Here is a 20,534-nt window from a genome sequence, read left to right as displayed (position 1 = left end):
ACAGCCAAAAGGATTGAGAGAGAGTCTTCAGAAGACACTGCTCGAGGAGGTGTTTGTTATTCTAGACTGGGGGAGCACGGCCAGGGGGCGCAAGGCTTTTAGCAAGTATAGCACAAATTAAACCTATGCACTCCCCAAGTGCCACTCTGATCCCTTTTCTCTGCCTTCTGCTCCTTGCCCTGCGCTACCTGCCAAATCTGCCATGCACCCCACACAGAGGCTGCCCATATCACCCTCTGGCATGCAGGTTGGCCACTTCTGTTTTAGATTGTGTGACAGGGGAACCATGTAACTACTAAGTTCTATAAGGAGTTGGTGTGACTGGGGAGAGATGGGTGTTCAGGGAAAGGATGTGTTGCAAGATTTAGATCAGGTAAGACATGGGATGCCAGTTTCCCATCAAGGGGCTAGAGAAGGGACTGCAAGAGAGACATGATGAAATATGGGAGAAAGGAGGTTGAAAGGCAGGCAAAGCTGAAAGAAACTGGAGGGTAGTGAGCACCTGACAGAAACCTAGTGTGATAAAATAAGGATCTAGGCCTGTAGGTGGATACTTGTAGTTATTTAGGGCCCCCAGACTGCTATCAGCTTTAGAGAATAGTTGAAGGAATTTCAGCCAATTTTCTAAATAAAATAATAAGAATATAAACTTTTAGGTACAGAAAAGATCTGCCAGTTCATAGGCTCTGGTTCCATATATATACTCTACTGTGTAGTGTATAACATTAAAAAGTAGAGCACTTTTAACATGGCATGGAATTTTGCATTATAAGTTTTGCTTTATTGCATAGTTTTCACACTTGTATTACTGTATTTACTTAAATATAAGATGACCCTAAACATAGGAGAACCCTCCAATAATTAGATTCTATATATGGAGAATTTATACATTTGTTATAATTTTCCAGGTATAGAATTTAAGTATTGGAGGGTTGTCCTGAATTCCTGCCCCCTGCCCGCCCCCACCCACTGCTAGAGCAGGGAAAGCAATTGCTGGAGAGGGGAGGTCAAGTGGCCCCCTTGCCCTCTGCCCTGCCCACTTCTTCCCCTGCAGTCTTCTTGACCCCCTTCCACCTGCACCCCTCCACCCCCAGCTTCCCACAGCCTCTGCCCCTCCTCCCACCGCCCCCAGTCACTGCTTCTTCCTCTTCCCCATACTGCCCCCAGTTTCTGCCTCTTCTCCCCTTGCTCTGTAGTATTGTCTCTTCCCATCCTCCCACCTTACCATTAGACACTGCTCAATCTGCCCCTCCTGGAGCGTAGGACATGGAAGCTTGGCCCTCACCTGGCCATGCAGCAGTATCAGCACTGCTGACTGGCTGGTCATGTGCTCTGTGCCCAAGAGAGACCCTGGCCTGAGCTGGAGCTGAGCTGCATCTGACAGTAAGGGAGAGGGAAGGAGGTGGGGTGGGAGAGGGAAGGAGGTGGGGTGGGCGAGTTGGAGGGGGGAGTGAAGCTGCAGAGGGGAAGGTGTTAGGGGGGAGGCAGGAGGCTGCTATGGGTCTTACTGGCCCTGACTCATTTTCAGGGTCAGAGTCTGAGCCCAAGCAGCTGTCTGCTCCCCCCATCTCTTCATATGTGAATATAAGTCGTGGGGCTTTCCCCCTTCCCTCCCATGCTGGTTGAGGAGGAAACCTGATCTTATAGTTGAGTAAATATGGTAATGTCCATTCTAATGCTAATTTATTGGCTCTCCATACAGAAAAAATGTGTGAAGGTGCTCTATGTGTGTAGATCCGTGTGAGTGCTTGTAGTTGCTTGGTCCTTCTCCACAGCCATTTGGATTTGAGTAGATGATATGGTGGGAATGTCAGTGACTCATTCCCTGTTCATTGTTCTAATTATTAACCTGTAACCATGTTTCTGGAAGTGGAAAAGATTGGTTTTCCCATCTAACCATTTGTGCACCTATATAGAGCTGAGATTTGCCCCTTCTGGGAGCTGATTTCTTTTCCACCCCATTTTTTTTAATTAGGTGTTAATTATCTTCCCAGACCTTTCTTTTGGAGAAACTATGGAAAACTTCTGATTTGCTTTTTTTAAAAGGCAAGAACTGTTACCTTTTTAAATAAAAGCTGCTGTTGGGAATTCTGTATCAATATTCATGTTGCACTATAGATCTCAGACAAGGCTGATTAAGATTTAGTGTGAAGCAACCTGCAGAAAGGTTGTTAATCAACAGGGTATATTGAATAGGACTAAGCTGAAACCTAGGAAGAAAAATGCACTATTAAGATGGGACCTGAGGGATACTGTACTTGTTTTCATCAAATTTGCATTTGGACTCTGATTCAGGTTTTGCTGAGATGCTAAATCCTAGATTGCCCCTGTGCTAATGGAAGATGGAATAACAAAGCTAGAGATGTAAGCCAAACCATTAGGGTTTGAGGGTATTTTTACATGTGCTCCAGGAGGCATGGTGGGAGCACTCTAATTAGTGAGCCACACTAATTAAAAGTGCCCAAGCATCATATGCATCAGTGTCCCCACACTGAAAAATGGCGGGAGGGGGCCTTGAGCTAAAGCTCATCAAACAAGCTTGAGTTCAAAGTGCCCCACCACCATCTTTCAGCGTGGGGATGCTGATACACATGACACTAGAGTATGCTGGAACATGTTAACTTATGAGCTTTAGCAGACTCAGTTAATTGATTCTGCTCTGACGTGCTAGCGCTTCGGAGCAGGCTCCCTGCATGTGTATAGGAGCCCTGAGTGTAAAAGACCAGTTAACCCAATTAAAGATTTCACTGATGGGCTAGCAAACTCTTGTTATCTTTAGAAAAGTTAGATATTAATCAAACATTTTCTTCAATGTCAATCTTGGAAGCAACAAGGTTAAGCTAATATTAGCTATACAACATATTAATGTCATAGATATCATTTGAAAAATTGGGCAAATGTTAATCCTTGCTGTACAGTGTTTTGTAGGTAACTCAAAACTACTGTATCCTCAGTGGAAAGTATCAGAACAGTAGCACTCTCAAACAGTTGAAGGAAATCAGTATCTATTTGTGAGAAGGAACTTGTTAAGGTTGGGGAGCGGGGGGGGGGGGGGGGGTTGTTTGCTTTTTTTTTTATTTGGGTCTCCTTGGGGTTTAGTTAATAACCATCCACGCAGATAAATTACTATACACATCCCTCCACCTGCAGGTGAGAGAACAATGGAGAGTTTGGAAGGCTGAAAGCTGTGGTTGTTAAATTATGCTGCTGCTGGCATCCCATCGGATGCCTGCTCCTTGCTGCGTGACTTAATGGAACCAGGTAGCAAGGCCATAATGTAGAAAAACCTGGGAAGATAGGCCAACAGGTTTCAGGTTTCTATAGTGAGGCCTAATTTAGACCTAAATGCAGGTATAAATCTTCAGAGTTATTTTGAAATAGTGTTGAAAGGAAATCTAACTGTTGTACCAGTTATAATCATTGGGCTGGACCTTCCTAAATGTTAGTTTCATTAGCCTAATATGTGCACCTCACCTCTAACAGAATTCACACACACAGTTTTAGTCCCTTTAAACATGTACAACTCCTGTCAGTATCTTGTGCATCATGTGACTGGCTCCTGAGCCTAGCTGTGATCAGATACATTGGCTATTGCAGAGTATTAGTCAATTTTTTTGGAAGTGGATATTTCAAATTGCAGAATTGTGTGGTACTGGTAACATTCTGTATGTATTCTCTGGCTTGCATGTCAGAATATGTTGGCATGACTTTTCTAAATGCCACCAAAGCAAATTCAGCAAAGGACTCGAATTCAAGCAGTGCACATTGCTGCCTTACTATTGTGGAAATGGCTTGATTTTTTTTTTTTTTTAATGCAAAGGATTTATTTTTCTTCTGAATCCTTTGGTCTCAACAAAACCAGAATCTTTCCATTAATTTTCCCGTATGGAAGACCAGAAGCTCTCGTAATATCTTGCTTCACTAGTAATTCCTGGCTACCATACCGTACGAATCAGAAATACAGTCTACTGTGGTGAATACAAGTTAGCTGAGGTCCTGGATTAACATGAATATGAAGTGCTCTAAATTTTAGAATACTCTGATTTCAGCAGATGTGCCAGGAATCCCTGCATGCCGCTTGGGCTCTGGCCTCTGGTGTTCCCCAAGGACAGCCAAGTTCATTGGCTATCTGACCTTTTCCTGCCCCCTTCCATGGGGGTAAGGAACAGAGTGCTGTTGGATGCCGAAGGGCCTCTATAGTATACAAGCATTTCAGGAAATGCTTCAGCCATTTTTTTAAGTTCTTCAGTTGTGCACTTCTGTACCCTCTCTGTTTGGAGAACTTCAGAGCTAATTGAAATGCTTCAAACGGCATGTCTCTGTATGACCTAAAGCAGCCTAACCTTGCTCCTGAAGCAACGGTAAAGAAGGAGCATTTTTACTACAATTGAGTTGCTGCAGAAGCATGCCAGCATAACAGCGCATATTGATATCTTTTGATATCAGTACAATTGCTGTGTGTTTATACAGGCAGTCCTCAGACTTACGACAGAATTGGTTCCTGAAAACCGCATCTTAAGTCAAAACGTTGTAATTCGGAACCAGTTTTCTCATAAATGGGGGATTGGTTCCTGAACCAAGGCCCAAAACCTTATTTTTAGTAAAAATACCCCAGAATTTTGTTCTCAATCAATTATAGATGAGTAATATAGCTACATTAATGTATTTATATTGCAAATAGCAATCATGCTGATTTGGAAGGACTTCTTTGAGGTGACTTTGCTGGACTTTTTGAAAGGCTCTTGGTTGGACTTTTTGAAAGGCTCTTGGCTGGCGTCTTCTCAGGAGTCTTGGCTGCAGCTTTCTCTGGAGTCTTGTCTGCTTTCTTAAAGAAAGTGTCCAAGTAAGTTTGGACAGATGTTCTCCAGGGAGATGAGTGACTCAGTGAACTTGTTCGCTGGTGTGGTGTCACATTGGATCAAGCGTTGTAAAGTCGAAACTGACATCATAAAGTTGAAATAGGGTGTCAATTTATAAACATTGTAAGTGCGAAACATTGTAAGTCGAGGACTGCCTGTATATGTAATCATCTCAGTGGTTTTGTTGTTCTTCATGTTTGTTTTTGAATTGTAATTTATATCAATTATTTGACAAAATATGTGCGATTAAAATTTTCATAAAATTGAGTTTGGGAATCTGCATGCATTTTAATTTGGTCTGACAAAAAGGTGGCTTAATTGATTTGTGATATTTACGTATTATGATAATCTATATGCATCTCAAATTCTAGAGGAAATATTTAGACATATCCTGCTTTGAAAAACAGTAATAATACACTGGTAGAGTGTAATTGAAATCTGCTCATGAGTGACATCTAATTTCCATTTCCTTTTAAAAAACAATATAGCCATACAGCCACAGAAATCTTTTGAGTCACTTTTTATTTAATTTGGAAATCAAACAACCAATTTCTAGCTACTTAGTCCATTAAAAAAGCTACTGCAAGGTTGTTTTCCTTTGCTTGTTCCTCTGACTGCCTCTCTTTTTATCCATGCCATGTCAAACATGAGCTGTTTAGGGCAGATTTTCAAAAGCATTTATTTGCTTAAGGATACAGATAGTTGGGTAGTGGCATATTCAGAAATGCCATTCTGAACTGCAGTCACATTTTAGGCCTTAAACTTTACAACCTTGGATTACAGCACATATAATACATCTGCTATGAGCAGCCAAAATGTAACCATAACTAAGTCGAAAATAGCACTAGTGGCCAGACTGTATAATATTCAGTTTCTGTTATGATGTGTCCTGAATTCACAATAGCTGGTGTGAAGTGACAGTTAATAGCCAGTTTGTAGTAAAGATTATTGCTGAGCTTACTGTTCCCATTGAGTCAGTCCCCTTCATTTAATTACCTTCAGTCAGGTAGCTCCTGTCTTCTCAGCCTGAGGTGGCTGGAGATCGTTCTGGGAGGATAAGTCTATCTTTTTCCTTTGAGTCCCAATTTATTCTCCTCAGTCTTCTCTCCTGACACTAACTCTTTTTCAAAGCTCTGTCATGAATACCTTGGTGCCATTTATTACAAGGGCTTCAGCTACTCTGCAGTACCTTCTCACGGGCACTGTCTTGCCCTGCAACAAGCCTGATGTAGTTTACTACATGTATGCTGAGTAGTGAGCTATCTTACGTTTATCACCAGATAAGGGGGTACCCAGATAGTTGCTGCAAAATAGCTGATACACTGCAAGTCTACACCCCTAGCTCACTTTGTAATAACTGGCCATGTGCCTGCTGTCTTTGGCTAGGGACAGACATTCAGAAAGCCTGAATTGATTCAATCTTTGCACGTTAGTCTAACCTGGCGAGGTTGAACTGGTTTGCAACTGCACAGACATTCCCTTTGTACTGAAGAAATGTAGCGAAATGCCTGCAGTGACTCAGGCTAGAAGCTAGGGGTCACTAAAGCAGCCCTCCATTCCCTTCCATAGTACTGAGCTGGGTGGGGGGCTGTGTCCTGGCCCCAGCAGGATGCTCTGATCAGGGAGGGGTTCCCCACCCGCCCCCGCTTCTGACTAGGGAGGGAGCCAACAGGGAGTTGATAGAGCATTTAGCACCCCATCAAGAAAACAGAAGCCTCTCTCATTAGTTCAAGCTCTTTTTAAACAACTTTTTCCAAGAAAGGAACAGAGGGACATTATCATGACCTGTTGATTAGCTCCAAAAAGCCCTAAGCGGACACTGTCCTGTCTGCCTTACACAGATACCTCTCAGCATTAGCTAGCATATCACATGCTGGCAATGGTACATGGTGTGGAAGCGCGTTGCGGGAAATCCCTGCCTGAGCAGAGAGTGGTGATGGGTGGGGGAAAGCCAGGAAGATGCTGCTGTGCCTTCAGTCTCTGCTGGAACTAGCTAGGGAGCAGAGGTGCAGAGCCAGCCCTGCTGTGGAACAGAGAGTCCCGCCCAGGTCTGCAAAGTGTCTGGGATGCTGGAGGACACAGACATTGCATAAACAGGTTTGACCCAAATCAGTTAAGTCTGATACTACATTCAACCAGATTTATCTCAAACTGGTTTCAGCCATTTCCAAACTGGTTTATGTGCTCTGAACATCTGTTCTGTTACAGGTTTAAACCAGTTTCTAATCACTTAAACTGGTTTATGTGTAATGTTTGTCCCTAGCCTTTATTTCCTTGCCTCAGAGGAAAGTGGCTATATTATAGTAGTGTGTTCTGAGCTCTGGATATGGTACACAGATAATAAAACATGCTATGGCTGAAGTGTTTTATGACCTGTTTAATAACCACTTGGGATCTAGAAAATAATGTCTTATCCCACCTGCTTGCTTACAGATATAAGTAGCCTAAACACTCATACTTTATTGGTAAATAATGCCAGCTAGTTTCAGTATTTTTTCTGTGACCCATCATGTTTCATAAGAGTTTTCATTTGTGCAGCTTGTCCTGTTGCATATATGTGATTTCTGCAATTAGTTAATTAGTTAACTCAGTGTTATCATGCTTTTGTCTGGGATGTCTCCATAGTAAATGGTGTAATTTCATTTGTGGAGTGCATTTCATAAGTATGTATGATAATTTTTATTAAGTAGATTTAAAGCAAGTAAATGGGTATTTTGCGTCAGTTTTTCACTAGTCCTAAGGGATGGACCTGCTCGGTACGGTACAGGATGGCCAGGGTGAGGGAGAATTGTTACCCTTCATCAATGTAGACCATGTGAAGGAACACCTTTAGAGGTTGGACACTTTCAAGTGAGCTGGCCCAGACAGTTTACACCCCAGGGTACTTAAGGAGCTTACAGGCATCATAGTTGAGCCACTGTCATGGATCTTCGAGAACTCATGGTGCTCAGGTGAATTGTGGTGCCTATCTTCAAGAAAGGGAGGAAAGTAGATCTGGGGAACTACAGGTCTATTAGCCTGACCTCTATCCCGGGGAAGATCTTGGAAAAAATTATCAAAGACACCATTCTTGACAAACTGGCTGATGGCAACATCCTGAGGGATAGCCAGCACAGGTTTGTTGTGGGTAGGTCTTGCCTGACCAATCTCTTCTCCTTTTATGACCAGGTGACATATCACCCGGACAAGGGAGAATAGATTGACGTCATATATCTTGATTTAAAACAAGCCTTCGATCTGGTGTCCCATGATCATCTCATGGAAAAATTGGCCAACTGCGGCCTCGACTACATTACAGTCCAATGGCTGGGGAATTGGCTCTGAGGTCGGACCCAGAGAGTGGTAGTCAACAGAAGTAAATCATCGTGGTGCACCATGACCAGTAGGGTCCCCCAGGGCTCCAGCCTTGGACCTATACTCTTTAACATCTTTATTAATGATGTGGACATTGGTTTCAGAAGCGGACTGGACAAGTTTGCTGATGACACCAAACTTTGGGGTAAAACATCCACACCTGAGGACAGGATGGTGATCCAGGCTGACCTGGACGGGCTCATGAAATGGGCGGACGAGAACCTGATGGTGTTTAACACCAAAAAATGCAAGGTACTCCACCTTGGGGGAAAAAAACCCCACAGCACGCTTATAGGCTTGGCAGTGCTACACTTGCTAGCACCACGGCTGAAAGGGACTTGGGAGTCATGATTGACCACAAGATGAATATGAGCCACCAATGCAATGTCACAGCTGGTAAAGCAAGCAAAAGTCTGGCTTGCATCCATAGATGCTTCTCTAGCAAATCCCAGGATGTCATCCTCCCATTGTACTTGGCCTTGGTGAGGCTGCAGCTGGAGTACTGCATCCAATTCAGGGCTCCGCAATTTAAAAAGGATGTGGAGAAGCTTGAGATAGTCCAGAGGAGAGCCACGCACATGATCAGAGGGCAGGAGAACAGGCCTTACAATGAGAGGCTGAGAGCCGTGGGACTCTTCAGCCTGGAAAAGCTCAGGCTCAGGTGGGACCTGGTGGCTGCCTATAAATTTATAAGGGATGTACATCAGGACCTGGGGGAATGTCTGTTCACCAGAGCACCCCAAGGGATGACAAGGTCAAACAGTCACAAACTCCTCCAAGACTGTTTCAGGTTGGACATAAGGAAAAACTTCTTTACTGTCCGAGCCCCCAAGGCCTGGAACAGACTGCCACCAGAGGTGGTGCAAGCACTCTGGACTCCTTTAAGAAACATTTGGATGTTTATCTTGCTGGGATCCTTTGACCCCAGCTGACTTCCTGCCCCTGGCGCAGGGGGCTGGACTCAATGATCTTCCAAGGTCCCTTCCAGCCCTAATGTCTATAAAATCTATGAAAAACCACCATGCTTCAGTTCACATAACTGAATCAGCTGCACTAGTTTGAGATTTATAATGAGACTCATAACTGGAAGTGAGGTAGGCAGCAACAGAAAAATACATGTACTGAAGAAAGTTGGATTTGACAGCCATACATAATGTAACCACAAGCAATTTGCAAAATTCATGTGTAATAATTTAATACTAGTGTCAAACATGTCTCAGGTTGGTTACTCTCTTTTTACCCTGGTTGTGGATGTCAAATTTTATAATATTTTGCTGGACTCAACATGTAAATAAGCCAGATATTTAAATAAATACAGTATAAATGCTAAAACAAGGTGCTAGTGGGAGTAGGCATTGTGCCTGTATTACAGTTGTGTCAGATTTCCCTTTGTGTTTTATTTAAAATGTATGATAACAAATGTTTTACCCTTTTCTGCAGTATTTAGATCCTATTTCATGAACATCCAAGGTGTAGTGGCTATCAATAAAAGGAAATCTGATGTATCTCTAATTCAAGTAGTGCTTAACCTTCTTTATTTTTGCTCCTCATAATATGGTGGTGTTATTTAGTGCCCTAACCTGCTTCCAGGTTAGTGGGCGTTTCCTCATGTTAGCTGTGGGAGAGCCTGGAAAGTTCATGAGTGAATACAATGTATAACGTACAGAGAACGAAAGGCTAACTTGCGTGCTGAAAAAAATGTGCCATATATTGTGGGAGACAGTGGAGAGACTCCTTACCGGCAGAGGGTTATGAAAGAGGAAGACTCACAAAGAGGTTTAGGATTAATTTTTAAAATGTACATAGGTATTTGCATAGCATTCATCAACAAACTACTAGAATATCTTTAACTCTTCCTTTCAGTGCCCAAGTGATTATTTTTAAATAGTTCCTTAATGCGAACAAGTTGGCTTAAAAGCCAAATTTGCATATGAATATAACTTAAATATAGCTTACAAATGTGTGTACCTCCCTTGCAGAAACCCTAGCAAGCCTCTATGAATATACAAATCAATTTCCCATATACCATCGTCTCCCACAAATAATACTCCTGAAAATAAATGTTGAAATGAGTCACTAGCTTCCATATAGTAAAGATACTGTGAAATAAAAGACTAAATTAAAGATGTAATGTTGCATGTAGATTATCTGCTTCTGAGCTTAATTACTTCTGTGACTATTTTAAAACTGGTTTCCTACCTTTTGTATGTGCTCAAGGGATCTAACCTCTGTTATGCCAGTGAGCATCCACCTTTTGACACTCCTGATTAGTTTTGAAGAGATAATTGGGAGTCTATTTTTTTAACTGTTTCTACTTTATGCCAAAGTAAACTAGCAGTTTCAGTGTTTCCAATTAGCATTACTACAGTCTCTATTGCTGGCCTTTTTCTGAATGTGTGTTTTTCATCTTCCTTACAGTAATTGCTTAGAAATGATTGTCATATAAGAAGCTGGCTATGGCAAACAGGAAACGTCAGAACACCACAGCCAGCATGCTGGATCATAGAGTGCAAGCTTGCCCTACTTCATCTCACAACAGGGAGCCAGAAACTGAGGGAAATGATCTACCTATTGAAGATTACACAGCAAAGGAACCTGAGCTAGCAACTTTTCGAGAAGCTAGCCCTACCCCAGTGGAACAAGAGTGCAATGATAATAGTGGAGATGGTGACTCTAGCTCTGATTATGTTAATAATACCTCTGAAGAGGAGGACTATGATGAAGGCCTGCCAGAGGAGGAGGAAGGGATCACATACTACATTAGGTACTGTCCAGAGGATGACAGTTATCTGGAAGGAATGGACTGCAATGGGGAAGAGTATGTTTCCCATGAAGAACATCATGTGGAAACTGATGAATGTCAGGAGGCTGTGGAAGAAGGATGGGCTGAAGCTAAAATCCAGCACCAAGATGACAGCGAAGTGGCAGAAGGTCAAGACTACCAGGATAATGGTGTTCAGATTTTGGAGGATGAAGTGTCATCTTTGGAGATTCAAGACCAAGAAGTAAACGTACAATACTGTCAAAGTGAAGAAAGCTATCAGGACTATTACCCACCAGAAGCTAATGGAAACTCACGTGGGGTATCACCCTACCATGCTAGAAAAGAAGATGCTGAACTGGAAGAGCAGGAAGAAGATATTGACCAGATTGTAGCTGAAATTAAAATGAGCATGAGCATGAGCAGCATTAATAGCATGACAGAAATGAGCCCTGAGCATGCCGGGACTGAAAATGTGCCAAGTGAATATAAAGACACTTCTCCAAAAGGAGATGCTGGTCATGCAGCCAACAGGCATGAGGGGAGACCAAAATCATTGAATATTCCACCTGCTTCTAAGCATGTTGGAGACTTGCCAAGAGGTTTTAAAACAAAGTCAAGAACTCCAGAAGACAGACCGAAGCTGCCACAAGAGCAGGTATGCATCTCTGCTTTTTAATAAGAAAACATTATATAGAGGAGTTTGCATTTTCTGTTAGGTTACTTTTAGGACAAACATAAAGATTTTCCACCATATTCTACAACAGTTGTGAACCAGTTCCCAATCAGTGACACTTTGGAATGGTTCAGTTGTTTTATGTGTCTGCACTCTACCAGTATTTTAAAAATTTAAAGGTTTAATATGTGATATCCAAAGTATATTTAATAAAGAAAATTTACTCATTAGTGTGTTCAACAAAGATAATTGTTTACACCTGTCCATAAGCATTGTTTGCTAACTGAGAAGGCAAAATACTTTAAAGAAGGACTATTTATTAGCAAGTAAGCTCCTAGACATCCTTAACATATAATGATGCAAAGTAGGTTTTGTCCCTTTGTTGCCCTGTGGGATCAGGCCAACTCTCAGAATCTCAATATTGCACTGTTAGACAGGAGGGCGTGGTGTACAATTACACATGCACACACTCAAAAATATCAATTAGGTGCATACGCATACTCTAGGTGCATGCACCCCCACCAGGCGTGCACACACACATTACGAATTCAGGCACATACACATCCAAAATTATCAGCCTAGGCAAATGCACACGTATCACCAATTCAAGCACCTACACACACTATACAGACCAAAAGAAATTAGACCAGAATCAATTACCAATACCTGTACACCCAATACACATACACAGATCACTAATTCGTATATCATGCACACAGTGGCATACATGTATATCAGTTCACATACATACCACTCACCTACACATACACACAGGTGAGTTCCTAACTTGGGTGTTGTGGTGTGTATGTATGTGCTTGGTGTACTTGAGATACCTGGGGGAAGGTTAAGGTAAGAGAGAGAGAATGAAAGTGTAGGGGGTGAAAGTTGCTGGAACCGGTAGACTAGAGAGCTGGGCTGAGAAGTTGAGGCTTGGGGTTATTTTAGGTTACTGCTGGTGGAGACTGAAGTGAAAGTTGCCAGTGCCGGGATTAGAACCGGCAGACTGGAGGGAAATTGGTGTAACTTAAGGTTAATTGGTGTTAATTGAAAGCAGAAAGCCAGCAGAGCAAAGGAGCAATACCGGGGAAAAACCTGGGGGCTGGGGCTGGAGCTGGAGCAAGAAGGCTACAGGGGAGCCAAGAGGTACATGGGGAAAGGAAAACTGGGAGTGGGGCTGTGGTGGGGGGGATGCAGGAGAACACAGAGAGAGAGAGTGAAAGTGTAGGCAGAGAGAGATAGGGATTGGGAAGAGGTGGCAAGAGGCAAAAGGTGGCGGGAACAGGGCTGAGAGCCTGCAGAAAGCAACAGGGCTAAGAGTCTGCAGAAAAGGGACAGAAGAGGCAAAAAGTGGCAGGAACAGGGCTGAGAGCCAAGAGGGGGAGAGAGACAGATACCAGAATTTAAGATAGGGAAGGGACCAGGGCTCAGTAAAACACAACCCAACTCGGGGTTACAAATGACAGTGGTTTTATTGAACAGGGGAGATGGTGACACAATATTTTATTGGTTCCTTTGCGCGCGCACACACACACACACACACATACACACAGACAATGGCAACAGGGGTTAAAAAGGCTTAGTGCAGGGGCTGAAGTCTGGGAGGAGAGAGAGAGAGTCCAAATTGGAGGAGGAAATATGCCGGTGATATCTACCTATCCCTGGCTGAAAGTGGGTCCTCGATGGCCAGTCGGGGTCTCCTTCAGCTTGGTGTTGTCTAGAAGGGGTCGCCGGCAGGGCCTCTGGGGTAGATAGGTGGTGTGGCATGGTGGTCGTCCAGCTGGAAATGGGGTTCCCAAGGAGTCAATCTTCACTACTCCTTTTTATGGGGCAGACTGACTATCATCTCCTATGGGAGGGCCTGTCCAGGCAATGTCAGTCCTGTTTCAGAGGGTTCCAGATGTTCATACTGAGCATGTGCAGCCTTGGCACAACGGTGGGTTGCCTCATCTTTTGTTTTTTGAATGCTGAGGGTAGTTCCAACGGCTGATCATTGGTCCAGGTATTGGTGTTGACGGTTCTGTTATTCAGAGGGAGCTATTTTTAGACCTACTGCCATTGTCTCTCAAGCACCCTCATTCATCCCCATTCATTCAGGAACCAAGTTATATAGGAGGGGTAGTATGAATCATAGGTTATACAACCAGGCATGGGGATAAGATGGAGGCTTGACATTACAAGATGGAAATTTGACATGACTTATGCTAACTTACATATATAGGCCTAAAACAGTAATCACACAATATAAAAGCAGTAAAAAAATCAATGCAAACATAAAAATTATCATTTATAAAACTGTAGATATCTATATCACAGAGGGGAGAGAGATAAAACTTACTACCTAAAATAAAATGTTAACGCTTATCCTACATCTTAGCTTACTTATACTTATTTATAGGGAATAGAGAGGGAGAAACAAAGTTAGAAATGGTTGGGGAAGGGGAGGGAATGCATTTTAAAAGCAAAAAAAAAAGAAAAGAAAAACTGGAGGTTTTGCTACACCTTCTGTGTTCCTTTAACAAGCCCTGGACTGAGAATTGGGATCAAAATTTGAGAAGGCCTATGTGTGTTTTCATTTTGAAGTTGTTGTTTTTTTCTTAAAGGGTTATCTTATTCCATTTTAGTATAAAGTTGGATTAGTAATTTTGAAGCTTGCATTTTTTTAAATGCATCTTTACTACCTACCATATTTACTCAAATACAAGATGAGGTATCCCCCACTTCCCCTGTCTCCCTTCCCCACCCCAAGACAGCATTGGAAAAAAGCCCCTTGCCTTACATTAGTGTACAAGGAAACCTTATTAAATACATTGCCTGTCCTTAAAGTGCTGCCAAAAGCAGTATGTGCTCAGTAATGGAAACCATCTATAAAGCTGATTAAATGGAGCCAATACTAAGCATTACCATAAAATGCATGGCCCATATTGGGCAAACACAATGATAGGAACCTACCACAAGGATAGGCTGGTGGAGGCTGTCTGAATAAGATATATGGTGGTGGGCCTTCTTAATTCCAACTCTTTCAAGCCTTGGTGAGCCACTACACTGCATACATTTTGACTTTCTCTTCACTCCCACAGCTGAGCTATGCCTATCTTTCCCATTTCCAATGATTCCTGTTTCTTTACCACCCTTGTCCACTCCTCCCTAGCTTGCTCCTGTGGTCATACAGCTGAGGGCAAGTGAAACTTGGGGGCAACTGAACCCCAAGCCTCTGGGCTTGGGCTTGCATGAAGAAAGCCTGCCAAAGGATTTGGAAGTATCTGAAGCCCCAGGCTGGAGTGGAGGATACTTGCCAGTAGCAGGGCCACATATGATTCCTGCATGATTCAAATGGATTTGTACCTGATCTGGCTAATTTGACCTGGGACATGAAAATATTTCCTTTAATAAAAAAAAAAAAAAAAAAAGTTTGTGCTATATAGAAGTCCTGCTTAGAAGTGTGTCATGGACTGTCTGTGCTGAAACTTTTAGCATTTTCAAAAAAGTTGAAATGCATCAATTCTGGATGAGATAAGTCTATGGGCACCATATGTAAATTACTACATCTATCTTTATTTCAAGGTCAGTGTTTACACATTTGCCCCTCGCTTCCATGAGTTCAAGGAGAGCAGGGTCTGACAGTAAGGAGCTGGGGGAGAAGGTGCTATGGGGAGAAGAAGTCAGGAGGGGTAGAGGGCAATCTGATCCCCAAGAGGTAGTTTCCTTGCTGTAGTGGGGGGTGCAAATGCAAGGCAGACCTCCAATATTTTGATTCTGTACCTGGAAAATTATAACAAATTTATACCTTTTCTATATATAGAATCTAATTATTGGAGGTCATCTTATATTCAGGGTCCTCTTATATTTGGGTAAATATGGTAATAGAGCAAAATCTGTACTAATAAAATGTCTGAATATGACTTAAGTAGCTATGTCTTGGTTATTTGCTGATGGGCTTTACCTAAAGGAAGGTAAATGGCAGAACAAGTATGGGACTGACAACCTAATAAATATGCTTGAATTATGTTTTCTCTAATCTTTTAATTAAAGTAACTTATAAAACTTCAAAAGTACAAATTTCTTTTTTCAGTTTCACTGAAGTTATTAGTAAGGAAAATCATAATATTTAATTAAGCACCCCATGGTTAATTATTTAATTAAAAATTAAATTAACCTAGATGATTCCATTAAATCTTTGATATTATAATACTAAGACTCCTGTGGAAAAATAAGAGAAAGTCTTTAGGTTTAACTATGTTAATGAAACAGATCAGCTTTTAACAGCATCCTGAGAAAAAGAGTTTTTTTTTAAAGGAGATCTATAGCAATTTGAGACATGCACCACAGATTTAAAATCTCTATTTAAATGATCATTTTTTAAAAAGGGGGCCAGTCGTGTGATACTTTTTCATGTTCCATGACTTAAACTGCCAGTGTAAATACTGCCAGTGTGAATTGGGGTTGAATAGTCTGCCCATTTGTGAGGGAGGCAATAATTATTTGATAGTTATCATGTTTTGTTGTTAAATGATAGACAATTCAGTTATTGGATTGAATTGTTTACTTGGATGTCCCTTTGGGTGGTGTCACCTATTCAATTTAATACTTGCTAGGTGTGTCTACATGACATATTTTCTGTGGAGCTGACTGATTAGATCCGTAGTAGTCTCAGCATCTACGTGTGCAACTCTGTTAGGGTGCAGTAAACTAATAAATGCCATGGTAGGTTAGTACTTGTAAATACAGTTATTTACTGCATCGTAACGCATGTGTTGACACTGATGGGACTTGAGGGTGATTCAGTGTGGGGGGTGCCTGCCAGCTAGTCCTGCACTGGAGCACACTTGTGTCCCAACCAGCCCCTCCACAGCACACAGAGCCAGGTTGGAGCAGCCCCAGGCTGGCAGGCTGACCCCCCAGGCCTCCTGCCAGCTGGGGCTACACTGACCTGGCTCAACATACTGTGGTCTGGGGTGCACGTGTAAATGCATTGCCCGGGAATGATAAACTCTGGCACGAATCGTACTGGAGCTTATTCAGGCATGTTAATTTCACATGTAGACATGCCCACTAAGTGCAGTTTAAATGTAAGCAAATGCATGTTCAAGCAGTTTAATATGGGTTAAGTGCTCTCCTGGTGTTGGTAAGTTGTTCTATTTCAAGGAAGGGTTATCTCTTAATGCACAGTAGCTTTATTGGGTCACTATATTCCAATGATTTACAACTCTTCCAAGTGAAAGTGTGACAAGGCCGTTTGGTTTCTGTTATTGAAAAGATTGGACAAGCTTCAGCATTAAGCTCAAGGTCTTTGTAGTATTCAAGAAGAACTCTTGAATAAGAAGACAATATACTGAAATCTGATGCATGGGTCAAATTTTTTTCAGGAAATTTTCTAATGGAATTTCAGATTGAATTTTCATTTTGACACTTTTTTATTCCCTTTTAAAGTTTATTCAATAGAGGTTGGGCTGAACCTCATTGTATATGTATTATTAATGTCAGATTATTAGCAAATGGGAGCTTTGTAATTTAAGAAAATAGATATAACTGCCATAGCTCTAAAAATACATAAAGGTGCATGGTAACTTGTGGATTGTCGGTCTGAGCTTTAACTTAAAATGCTATATCTAGTCATTCTTTGGGCCGAGGTTTTGAAATTGCTCTATAATGATTCATGCTACATGGCATGTAGCCAGTCACATATTGCTTTCTAATCAGTTTTTCAACAAAAATGTTGTCAAGAGAAAATTATCTCAGAGGCACAGGGCACTGAACCATATGCAGTATTTCACTGCTTCTGTGTCTTCCTGAGAAAGGAGAATGGGTTCCTGACCAGAGATATGGTGGCATAGGCATCCACCTTAGCTAAGAATGGAAGTGATATGCACATGTGAGGTGATGGTCAAGGAATACTCCTAATTTGCAAGAGAGGAGAGTCTGCTGAGGCACTGTGGGTAAGGATAAAGCTGATAGGTAGTCTCATTGAGAACAGAGAGGATATGTAGACTGTCAAGGCAGAAAGACATAACAACAGTCTTTGTTATGTATGTACCAAGGTTCACAGAAAGGAGAGGTAGAAGAGACATTTTCCAAAGACATAAAGCAAATCAAAGTATCTTTAACCAGGCACACCTTGCTGTACAAATTATGGATGAGTTTACCATTGACATGATCCTGCTACATGCTGTGGACTGAGGTGCTGGTTACCTTCAATTTTAATTGAATTAAAGAAGAGAGATGCTGAAATAAAACCTTACTTCTGACATGCATTTTTAGGCCTGTCCCTGCCAGGCATCATGGAGGTGGAAGGGCCCTTAAGACAGGGGTGGGCAAAATACCGCCCGGGGCCGGGCCCCAGCCCATAAAGCCATTCTATCCGGCCTGTGGGGCCCCTAAAAAATTTAGAAAATTAATATTTATCTGCCCGTGGTTCCTGTAAAAAATGACAGGAACTAAGGGCAGTAGGACCCAGGGGAAGCCTGGCAGGCTCCCACAACAGCAGGGCCTGCCCGGCCCCACCCAGCCCCCCCCAGCTGGAAGCCCCAGACACGGCTTCTGCCCTGGGAGCACGTGGCTGCCCCACCAGGGAAAAGTGGCCTGGGGAAAAGCTGAGTACGGAGGGGGGAAAGCAGCCCCTCTCCTGCCCCATGGCCAGTGCCCTGCACTGCAGCCACTCACAGCCTGCCTGGGGCTGCCTGTGCCTGCTCTGGACAGCCCCGCGCAGGCTGCAAGTGGCTGCAGCAGGGAGCGCTGGCCACGGAGCAGGCAAGGGGCCGCCCCATGCTCAGCACCAGCTTCTTCCCTGCCAGTGACACAGGGGCTGGGGCTGTGTGCTGCCCCCTGCCTGTACCATGGGGCTGGGGGGCACTGGAAGTGAGTGGGCACGCGAGCCAGCAGGAGCACGGGGCCCGCACTGGTGTCCCAGCGCCAGTGTGGCGGGGCCCAGAGCAGGGTGGCAGGAGCACGGGGTCCCAGCTAGGAGGGTCTCTATGGAGCCGGGCCAGCACTCCCCTCTCCCTGCTGGTGCAGCCCAGCCCAGCTCCACAGACCCCTGCCAGCCTGTGCCCCACTTTGGGCCCTACCAGTGCTGGCCCTGGGACATGGGACCAATTTCCCAAAGTATTGGGACCAAAGACATTGGAATATTGGTCCCAAGAAGGTGACCAGGGGACGGGGCGTCTGTCAAGGGGTGGGGCTACCCATGCGGCCCTCGACGGCCTGTGAAAACTGGGTAAGCAGCCCTCCGCCTGAAATAGTTGCCCGCCCCTGCCTTAAAACCTGTACAGACTTTTTCAGAGACCCATTAAGGGTATGTTCAAGCACTACATTTAGATCAATCTAATCGAGCTTAGTTTGGTCTAAACCTCTAGGTGTGCAGGTATTCACATTGCTTAGGTAGCACTAAAAATGGTGCGTGTGGTATAAAGTTAGTCTGTGTGTGTTGAAGACTGAGTTTAGATCAGTATGGGTTAGACTGGCCTAATGAATGTTTCCTCAAGTTAGTCTGCTGTCCTCTGGCATCCCAACATACAATGCTCTCACTCCCCTCCTCCCCTACTGAGAGTTGCTCTGGTCTAATGCCAAGTGGATCCCGCCCCTGACTATCCTGGCGCTGAGAAAGCCCAGCCTTTTTCCTCGGCTACACCTTGTGCTGTAGGCATAGATGGATATGGGTGGAGAGAATGAAGGAAGCAGGGATAGCTGTGTCCCCCAAACATGACCCAGACCCCCAGGCACTTGAGACCTTGAACCATGCCTCTACACCCCTCCAGATCCCATCCCGAAGCATACCATGACCTACACACAGACCTGAAAACCAAGACCAACAGAACCCCAAGACTCAGGCACAGAGCTAGACCCCAGCACTTGGATACTCACCTGGAAACGCCAAACCCAAGACTCAGACACAGAACCAAAGCCCCACATTTGAAAATCCATACCCAAACCGCCCCACAAACCACACCCTGGCACGGACCCACCCCCAGGATGTGAGAACTGGTGCTTGCATTTGGGGTCTGGAGTAGGTGGTTGGACCCTGTCACATCTGGGGCTTGGCCTCTGCTGGCAGATACCCAAGCCATGTTAGCGTGGGCTATAGGTGGGAAGGTGTTTTGCTGTCAAGTAGATGTCCCCAGAGCAGTCATGGCTGGTGGGTGGCCTGTCCAACGGAGCTAGGACAGACAGGTGGATGTCCCTGTAAAGTTCAGGGCTGGAGGGTGGCCAGCCATCTTGTAGTCATCAGATAGAAGTCCCTGGAAGGTTTGGGGTGGGAGCGTGGCCAGTGGACCTGGCCTCACTGTGGAGCAGTGGACACACCTAGTCCAACTCACACCCAGTTGGAGTGAGAGGGTGATCCATGTGCCTGTACCCTCTCAGCCATGGCACAGCCTGTCCCATCCTCCTCTGGTAGCCAAACCCAGACACAGTGCTAGGAAGTCACAGAGATCATAGAATCATAGAAAAATTAGGGTTGGAAGGGACCTCAGGAGATCATCTAGTCCAACCCTCTGCTCAAAGCAGGACCAACCCCAACTAAATCTTTCCAGCCAAAGCTTTGACTAGCCATGTCTTAAAAGCCTCCAAGAATGGAGATTCCACCACCTCTCTGGATAACCTATTCCAGTGTCTTACTACCTTCCTAGTAAAAAATATTTTCCTAATATCTGTTGCTCCTTGTTCCGTCATCCCCCACCACTAAGAACAGTCTAGCTCCATCCTCTTTGGAACCCCCTTGAGGTAGTTGAAGGCTGCTATTAAAACCCCTCTCAGTCTCCTCTTCTTTAGACTAAATAAGTCCAGTTCCCTCAGTTTTTCCTCATAAGTCATGTGCCCCAGCCCCCTCATCATTTTTGTGTCCCTCCATTGGACTCTCTCCAATTTGTAGTGGGGGGGGGGGGGGCGTCAG

General features: G+C 43.8%; 1 protein-coding gene across 12 annotated transcripts in view; it reads left to right on the top strand.

Moving 5' to 3' along the window:
• Positions 1-20,534, top strand: part of APBA2 (amyloid beta precursor protein binding family A member 2) — a 265,914-nt gene that overhangs the window by 140,815 nt on the left and 104,565 nt on the right. For all 12 annotated transcript variants that reach the window (XM_025199452.1, XM_025199458.1, XM_025199454.1 and 9 more), the window contains one exon: positions 10,632-11,632. In XM_025199452.1, coding sequence (XP_025055237.1) covers positions 10,670-11,632 — 963 coding nt within the window. In that variant the 5' untranslated portion in view covers positions 10,632-10,669. The remainder of the gene's footprint in view (positions 1-10,631; positions 11,633-20,534) is intronic.

The sequence above is a fragment of the Alligator sinensis genome, unplaced genomic scaffold (genome assembly GCF_000455745.1).
Source record: "Alligator sinensis unplaced genomic scaffold, ASM45574v1 scaffold458_1, whole genome shotgun sequence".
Taxonomy (NCBI): Eukaryota; Metazoa; Chordata; order Crocodylia; family Alligatoridae; genus Alligator; species Alligator sinensis.
The sequence above is the reverse complement of the archived record's forward strand: the minus strand, read 5'-3'. Positions and strand labels throughout refer to the sequence as shown.